The sequence below is a fragment of the Neoarius graeffei genome, chromosome 17, assembly GCF_027579695.1.
Source record: "Neoarius graeffei isolate fNeoGra1 chromosome 17, fNeoGra1.pri, whole genome shotgun sequence".
Classification (NCBI taxonomy): Eukaryota; Metazoa; Chordata; class Actinopteri; order Siluriformes; family Ariidae; genus Neoarius; species Neoarius graeffei.
Genome location: NC_083585.1, coordinates 10,680,420 through 10,689,729, shown reverse-complemented (window position 1 = coordinate 10,689,729; position 9,310 = coordinate 10,680,420). Strand labels below are relative to the sequence as shown.

The window sequence follows — 9,310 nt, the reverse complement described above, 5'->3', positions numbered from 1 at the left end:
TCGGGAGGGTTGTGGCAGGAAGGCCATCTGACATACAGCTATGCTCCAATTAATATGACATATGGATCAATAGGTGACTCCACACATTTAAGTGGGACAAGCTGGAAGAAGTGAGTGTCTAAATTGGTTACACTGAACTGGCTTTTATTTGTGGTGTATTTTTGACAATGTACATCCACCAATAGAGGGAGATCTTTCCTTGAGAAATAGCCCCCAACTCCCCGATTTGTGATTATTTTCAGAATAATGCTACTTGAAAACTTCAGTGCAGAATAGGTGACCAATTAACAACACTGTTTTATATATAAAACATTTATATACAGGTGCATCAGGACAAAAACAAATAGATTCAAAAACAGCTTCTTTCCAAAAGCCATAACCACCCTGAACTCGAATAGATTAGATTAGATTAGATTCACTTTATTCATCCCACATAGGGGAAATTCACGTATTACAGTAGCAAGGAAATGTTAAACAGATAACAAATAAAACTGAAATAAAAATTAGACAAACGAAGGATTAAATACAGAGGGCTATTTGCATTATCTACCGTGAAAAAGTATAGAAAAATTGCCTTATTGAAAGGCTCGGAAAAATTGCACATTACAGGTAGACTCTGTATATATACACACACACATATATATATATATATATATATATATATATATATATATATATATATATATATATAAGTATGCATAAAAATGTGAATATGCTCTGACTTTATAGTCTAACCCCCCTGTGCAATACTTCATAATGTGCAATATTTTATTTTGTAACGTGACTCTCTTCGTGCAATAATTTATAATGTGCAATACCTCACTCCATAATGTGAAACACAACACATACGCCTCAGGACTGTGCACCTTACCTTACCCCCCTTACACCCTCACCTTTTTTTTTTCTCTCTACACGCTGCTTGTACTGTTATTGGAGTTGCTTTTAATCTCATTGTACATGGGTATAGTGACAATAAAGACATTCTATTCTATTCTATTCTATTCTATTCTATATAAGCAAGCAAACAAAAATGTTTTTGGAACATTTTTTAAAACATAAGGGTTTTTTTGGGGGGGGATTAGGTTTTTTTAGTTATGGACTTGTTACATTTTCCTAAATTCAAAATAAGGTTTAGCTTGTTTAAGCATAGTCTGGCCGATTATAGAGGATGTAAATAAACCCATGTAGGCCAGTTCGGGCGCGTGCGAGGACAGTGAAAGCAGCCAGACACATGAGTGACTTGAGAAGGGTGGTGACGTAATTAGATCCCGCCCACGCATTGAGGATGGGCGTGGCTTATCCGACCTAAACAGAAGGGAGCAGGAGCTTTTGTCCACACGACGCTGTCAGTGTGCGGGGAGACAGAGAGCGGACGCGGCTCGCCTCGCCTCGCCTGTCTAGCTCATTGTTTTTACCTGAAATACTAAGCAAGAGTAGCAGCGTTCTTTGGACGGAGCCGATGCGTTCCCCAGCCGGACCGCTTGCTTGTTTGTAAGCGCGACCTTGTTGCTAGAGAGACGAGACGGTCTTGGCAAGAGGACAATAGCGATCATCTGCAGGCTGGAGGTTCGCCGTCAGCGCACCTTGTTACTAGAAGCAGGGTCTCTAACTGGCTGTCAGGCAGCAGGATTCGCGTTCTGCCGTTTATCCTCTTTGCTTGGTTCGAAGTCGCCATGCCCGGGTACGACTATAAGTTCCTGGAGAAGCCCAAGAGGCGCTTTCAGTGCCCGCTGTGCAGCAAAGCCATGAGGGAACCGGTGCAGGTCTCGACGTGCGGCCACAGGTTCTGCGACACCTGCCTCCAGGAGTTCCTCAGGTACGAGGCCTTCTTATGGACACAGTTCACACCGCTGCCTCTCAAACACAGTTTGACAAGATGAAGGTGGTGTCGAGTGGTTTCACATCACTGACAACACCTAGACAATGTGGCTGTAGCTTTTCTCCAGATCCACACACCTCTTGTAGCTTGTGACTCTCTGCTGAGAGCCGTTACTGTTAACATCACCAAAGGCTTTGTAACAGCATGAGGGCTTCACTGACTGCAAAAAGACCCAAATGGTTTTGTACATGCAGTTTTCCATCTGGCAACATTGGTACAGTATCTTGTGTTTTGTCTGATTATCCATCATTGCAAATGTTCTTCAGTTATTACAGTAAATGCTTTTAATTTTTCACCAACATCTGATTAATAAGCCAGGATCAAAAGATCATAGCAGCTTTGCATGAATGGTTATGGCCCTTTTGTGTGCTTGCATGAATCTGGAGGACTTGTGTACTGTGTGTGCAGTCAGGCAGTGGATAGCCTAAGCTCTGGTCCTGTCTGTCATTGTACCCTGAGGCAGTTCACTGGGAGGATGGGGGCGGATAGGAGTTAATAGAGTCAAGCAGCCTCCGACATGGGATTAGTGAGGGATTCTTTATTAGATTTAGGGATCCTGTGTGCTGAAAGACAGACGGACCTTTCACCCACAACTTATTTGTGCTTCAGTGATTATCTATACACCTACAGAGGCATGCACTACTTCTCTGTACATACCTTCCATAGAAGATTTCCACAGTACCTTCTAGTCATGGAGTTCATATGTCAGCCTACATGCATGTTTATCTAAAGCTGGTGGGTTAATGAATGCTTATTGCCATACATTGTAGACTATCAGCAGAGAAATGGTGCACTATTTGTTATTTAAAAATAGAAGTTCTTTCTCTTGCTTTCCCCACATATTCAAATGCCTGGGGCCTGTTTTCCTGCCTGCTGTACAGGGAAAGCACAGCTGCTGCGAATGTTTCACAACAGAACTACTAGGTGTTCTCTGACAGGTATGATGTCGGCCTCCAGTTCAGGCTGTCTGCACAGACACTTCTTTGCTAGCAGGTTGGGAAAATTGTGCTCCCATGAAAGCCTTGGTATCATAAAACCTGATGTTTTTTTGTTTTGGGAATGCGCCACGTCTCTGCTTTACATTCTCATTTCCAGCTTGAGCGTTGTCTCAAGCGCATGCACACACAAAGCATGTAGCCTAACTGTGCTATACAAATGCAGTTCATACCACAGTGCACATAAACCTATAGATTTGTTGACAGAAGAAATGTAAAATGTTTGAATAAACCCCAGCAGCAGAAGGTGAATCATGAGTGTCCTGGAGGGAAAATGATGACTCCTATTTCTTTGGAAACAAGGATCATACCATTGTAGATACTGATATAAAGGAAATACTACTATGTTAGTCAGTCATCTGGCCTTCGCATAAAACATTAAAATAATTCCTTGTTCTGTACATGTCACCATGCTATTTTGGACCAGTTGTCCTGGGAGTAGTATATATTTTTAAAACCAATTATTTGTGAGTAACGAAGGTGTACAGCCACTCATAATTCCTCCAGACAGCCAGCTATCAGTCTGGACATGTCAGCCTATCCTTACATTGAGGAAATGATTTACCCTTTGCTCCAGGAATGATATCCATTCTCAGTAAAAAGGAAGAAAAAAAACTAAGTAAAGAATAGCACCTTGTGTGTGAGTCACCCAGGTATACATTTTACAGTAGAATATTCTGGAGCTGCTTATCACAGCATGTTCCCACATTTCTCACTTGTTATGAATAGCTCAGGTTCTGATCCTTGTCAGATTTGAAATTGTGATGCAAGGTTTGTGTAGGATTTTGTAGGATGGCCTAGAATTAGTTTTGACGGTGTTTTAAATGGTCCTTGTTTCCGTTGAAGAAGGAATGTGGAAATAAAAAAGCAGCATATCAGGAGGTCATGTGTTTCCTGGGAGAGGCCCATGGTCGTGGTTTATCACTCCTGCAATCAACCATGAGTCAGTCACATGCCCACGTCACGATCACTGATTGGGTCATCCCTGAAGAAAAGACAATTAAACCACAGTGTCATTACAGAGGAATTCCCCATGATGAGGGTTAATAACTCTGAACTCACAGGATATATAATGGGCACTTTCACTGGAGAATGCTGCTGTGCCCTGCGGTCTTTTGCATTTCTCTTCTGTGATTTAGTGTCTGCTATATGCTGAATTTTATATCTGCCCTGTTTACATATCCCACAATCCACTGCGTGGTTGGTAACTTCCGGTGGCCAGGACCAGGCTGCTGATCACGGTACAAAAACCAATATTGGGCTGTAGAATCAGTTTCGATGTTCAAATATCAGGTGTTCATATATTTTTACAGGTTTACATGGTCTCTCAGATTTTTTTTCAAGATTAATACTGCTCAAAATGGTTGCACATTTATAATTTGTCATCAGTTTGTATGTTCAAATATTGGATGCAAGCTGAAATGTGATTGCCTTTATTTGTCTCGTTACTGGTTCCATGGTATTTTTCGTCAGCACGGATGCTTTTAATTGGTCATCCTTATATTATCGCCCATACAGCCCTTTCACTTTCTGCACTGTTTACACGAAATACATGGTCCAACTACTCAGCACTATAACTCTGGCCAACAACATGAACAGTGTACATTTACACTGATGACAAATTGTAAATGTGCAGTCATTACACACAGTATTAATCTTGAAAAAAATCTGTGAGACCACGTAAACCTGTAATAATATCTGAACATCCAATATTTGAACATCAAAACTGATTCTAGAGCCCAATATTTGGTTTTTGTACCGTTATCAGCAGCTTGGGCCTGGCCACCACACAGTGGATTGTGGGATTTGTGAAAGGGGCAAATGGATGGAGGTCGGATCTGATGGAGTCTGTTTTCTTGAATTCTGTTTTTCAGTCCTTTTTATTTATTTATTTATTTATTTATTTATTTAAATGTAATTAGTATTTTAGTTTGTCTCATTTGTCACTTAAAATGTGTGGTTGGATATGTTTTAATAACATTTTCAGAAAAGGAAAACTGATTACATCTTTTACACTATTTTACATTAATTTATTTGCTACTGTTAAAAATGAAAAATGTTAATTATTGCCATGCTTTGATGAGCAGCATTTGTCATCCCTAAAGACACGCCCATGCTAAGAGAATAATAATTTTACACCACAAATCCCTGAAGGTCCTGAGACAAATTTGCAGTTTTGTAAATGTTCAAATTGATTCCAGTCATTTTAATAACAGATACAGTCACGAAGCAGCTTTAGAGAAATTTACATGTAGATTTAGATCACTAAAGAGCAAGCTTGAGATAGTGGCAAGGAAATCCTCCCTGAGATGACGTTGGGGAAGAAACCTAAGATGGAGCCCAGGCTCTGTTGGTGACATCAGATAGTGTGATTATAAAAGTTAAATATCAGAAGGAAAAAAAATATAAAATTATTAGACTTGCTCTATTTTGGAGCACAATGAACAGTTCAAATGAACAGTGTGGTGAATTGCATCAGCTTAAACTCGCTGCAGATGTTTGAGTCCCTGCTGTAAATGCAGCCGTCTTGTATTAGAGAAGAATGGGCAAACTACACGCAAACATTAGACCCCATCCTTAACTGTCATGATCATATGATCCTTAACTGTTCTGTTCACCTGGTGAGATGGAAAGGAGTATCACAATGTTTTTCTTACAGTACAGGTTATTGGTCACTCATTTCTTTAGCCTGTGTGAAGTAGTTTTTATGGTTCTTCTTGACATTCAATAACCGACCATCCGATTTGGAAAAAAATGGCAGAGAATTTTCTGATTAGCAATTTTTGATTTGACCGTATTCTCATGAGCCAACCCACAAGCAAACCCACCTCACCTTACTGACAGGTAGGTGTTGTGTGCCAAGACTAGTGTTCACTACAAGAAGAGCAATCATTGTAATATTATGACTGTATAAATCTCATCTCATCATCTCTAGCCGCTTTATCCTTCTACAGGGTCGCAGGCAAGCTGGAGCCTATCCCAGCTGACTACGGGTGAAAGGCGGGGTACACCCTGGACAAGTCGCCAGGTCATCACAGGGCTGACACAGAGACAAACAACCATTCACACTCACATTCACACCTACGGTCAATTTAGAGTCACCAGTTAACCTAACCTGCATGTCTTTGGACTGTGGGGGAAACCGGAGCACCCGGAGGAAACCCATGCGGACACGGGGAGAACATGCAAACTCCGCACAGAAAGGCCCTCGCCGGCCACGGGGCTCGAACCCGGACCTTCTTGCTGTGAGGCGACAGCACTAACCACTACACCACCGTACCGCCACTGTATAAATCAAACTCCCTAATATGTATTTATTTTATTATTTAGGTTTAAGTCCAAAATAGTCTCTCCTAAATCTCAACATTTTACATGGTCCTGTGTTTATTCTGAGGGGAAATTAATATTTGGATACTTTGAGATATATATTTCTTGTGTATATAGTCATTTGACATTTACACACACTGTCTTGAGTTTGTACTTTTGACTTTGTACTATAAAATATTGTATGGACAATAAAGTTATATAGTCAAGTTTATTTGTATAGCGCTTTTAACAATAAACATTGTTGCAAAGCAGCTTTACAGAATTTGAACGACTTAAAACATGAGCTAATTTTATCCCTAATCTATCCCCAATGAGCAAGCCTGTGGCGATGGTGGCAAGGAAAAACTCCCTCAGACGACATGAGGAAGAAACCTCGAGAGGAACCAGACTCAAAAGGGAACCCATCCTCATTTGGGCAACAACAGACAACATGACTATAACATTAACAGTCCTAACATAAAGTCAGCTTTGTTGATGCTATAAACCCCCCACCGATGGAAACCCGAGCGCAAAACCGTTCCCGACAACCACAGCCCCAAAGTCAACTGCAGTCCCCAGCCACAAAAGCACCACTGTAAGAGTCCAGAGCGTCCTCCAGGTGTGACCCCCAACTGTCCACATGGGGCCGCCCTCCACAGGAGCGATGTGATGAGACTCCAACCAGACACAGTGCACCAGGATGGATCAGGCAGGTCCAAGGAGCAGAAAAGGTCAGCATCTCAATCCCAGGACTGACATGTAACTCAGAGGGACAGATTTGGGGGGAAGGAGGGATCGAGAGAGAGAAGAAAAAAAAAAACACAGGTTGTTAGGTATGCCCAGTGTCACCTGAATAAGTAGGAACAGTATACATATTGCACTGAGTACAAGCAGGGACTCCGGCAACTAACTATGACAGCATAACTAAAAGGGGAGAGCCAGAAGGTAACAGGCATGAGGGCGCCCCGGGACATAAAGCAGCCAGCCACTACACCATCAACAAACTCGAGTGAGCAAGCGAGTGGGGGACTGACAGCATCCATACATCCCAGTTTACCAAAACACTCTGTCTGAGGACCCTCCAGATCTACACCTTTACCTCATAAACACCATTAACACAAGGCTTGACTAAACAGATGTTTTCAGCCTAGACTTAAATACTGAGACTGTGTCTGATTCCCAAACACTACTTGGAAGGCTGTTCCATAACTGTGGGGCTTTGTAAGAAAAGGCTCTGCCCCCTGATGTAGCCTTCACTATACGAGGTACCAGCAGATAGCCTGCACCTTTTGATCTAAGTAGGCGTGGCGGGTCATAAAGGACCAGAAGTTCACTCAGGTACTGTGGTGCGAGACCATTCAGTGCTTTAAAGGTCAATAGTAGTATTTTATAATCAATACAAAATTTGATTGGGAGCCAATGCAGTGTGGATAAGACAGGGGTGATGGGGTCATATTTTCTAGTTCTAGTAAGGACTCTTGCTGCTGCATATTTGAACTAACTGGAGCTTGTTTATGCACTTATTGGAACATCCAGACAGTAAGGCATTACAATAATCCAACCTGGAGGTAACAAATGAACTAGTTTTTCCGCGTCATGTAGTAACATTAAATTTCTTATCTTAGCAATATTTCTGAGATGAAAGAAAGCTATCCGGGTAATATTATCAATGTGAGTTTCGAATGAAAGACTGGGGTCAGTAATCACCCCGAGGTCTTTTACTGCTGCACATGAAGAAACAGAAAGGCAATCCAGCTGCATGTGGTCTGAGTACAAGTACTTCAGTCTTGTCAGAGTTAAGCAGAAGGAAGTTAATAAGCATCCAGTGTCTAATGTCCTTCACACATTCCTCAATTCTGTTAAGCTGGTATCTCTCATCAGGTTTTGCAGAAACATATAACTGTGTGTCATCAGCATAACAGTGGAAACTAATACAGTGTTTACAAATAATATCACCCAGAGGTAACATATATAAAGAAAAAAGCAGTGGACCTAAGACAGAACCTTGTGGAACAAGGTTCTGTCATACAGAACCTCAGTATGTCTAGAAAAATCACCATTTACATTAGGGTTGGGCGGTATTACGGTAAGAAGGTATCCCGAGGTATCCAAAAGTACCAACGGTATCAGTCTCATTACCGTCATTTTAAAAAAATATATAATATCTAAATAAATATGGAGTACATGAGGTCATAATATAAAATAATAAATTGAAGATCATCCCGAATAACTGTGTGATCGTATTTTCACTAATTCTATCAATTTCCTAAAGAAGTTTTCATCGCGTGCAGGGTTGTTTATGTCGTTACCGTGGCAACCCTGCGTGACATTTTGGAGTCTGACAGAAAGCTTCGCAAGAGACTGAGACCGGGGGTGTCAGTTCTCAGGTACAGTGGTGCTTGAAAGTTTGTGAACCCTTTAGAATTTTCTATATTTCTGCATAAATATGACCCAAAACATCATCAGATTTTCACACAAGTCCTAAAAGTAGATAAAGAGAACCCAGTTAAACAAATTAGACAAAAATATTATACTTGGTCATTTATTTATTGAGGAAAATGATCCAATATTACATATCTGTGAGTGGCAAAAGTATGTGAACCTCTAGGATTAGCAGTTAATTTGAAGGTGAAATTAGAGTCCGGTGTTTTCAATCAATTGGATGACAAATCAGGTGTGAGTGGGCACCCTGTTTTATTTAAAGAACAGGGATCTAGCAAAGTCTGATCTTCACAACACATGTTTGTGCAAGTGTATCATGGCACGAACAAAGGAGATTTCTGAGGACCTCAGAAAAAGTGTTGTTGATGCTCATCAGGCTGGAAAAGGTTACAAAGCCATCTCTAAAGAGTTTGGACTCCACCAATCCACAGTCAGACAGATTGTGTACAAATGGAGGAAATTCAAGACCATTGTTACCCTCCCCAGGAGTGGTCAACCAACAAAGATCACTCCAAGAGCAAGGCATGTAATAGTTGGCGAGGTCACAAAGGACCCCAGGGTAACTTCTAAGCAACTGAAGGCCTCTCTCACATTGGCTAATGTTAATGTTCATGAGTCCACCATCAGGAGAACACTGAACAACAATGGTGTGCATGACAGGGTTGCAAGGAGAAAGCCACTGCTCTCC

At 41.2% G+C, this 9,310-nt stretch overlaps 1 protein-coding gene across 1 annotated transcript in view; it reads left to right on the top strand.

The window, feature by feature from the left end:
• The first annotated feature begins 1,327 nt into the window (after positions 1-1,327).
• traf4a (tnf receptor-associated factor 4a) overlaps positions 1,328-9,310 on the top strand; it is a 63,448-nt gene continuing 55,465 nt past the window's right edge. Inside the window, exon 1 of the mRNA XM_060943704.1 lies at positions 1,328-1,816. Within this exon, the coding sequence (XP_060799687.1) occupies positions 1,674-1,816 (143 nt within the window). The 5' untranslated portion in view covers positions 1,328-1,673. The remainder of the gene's footprint in view (positions 1,817-9,310) is intronic.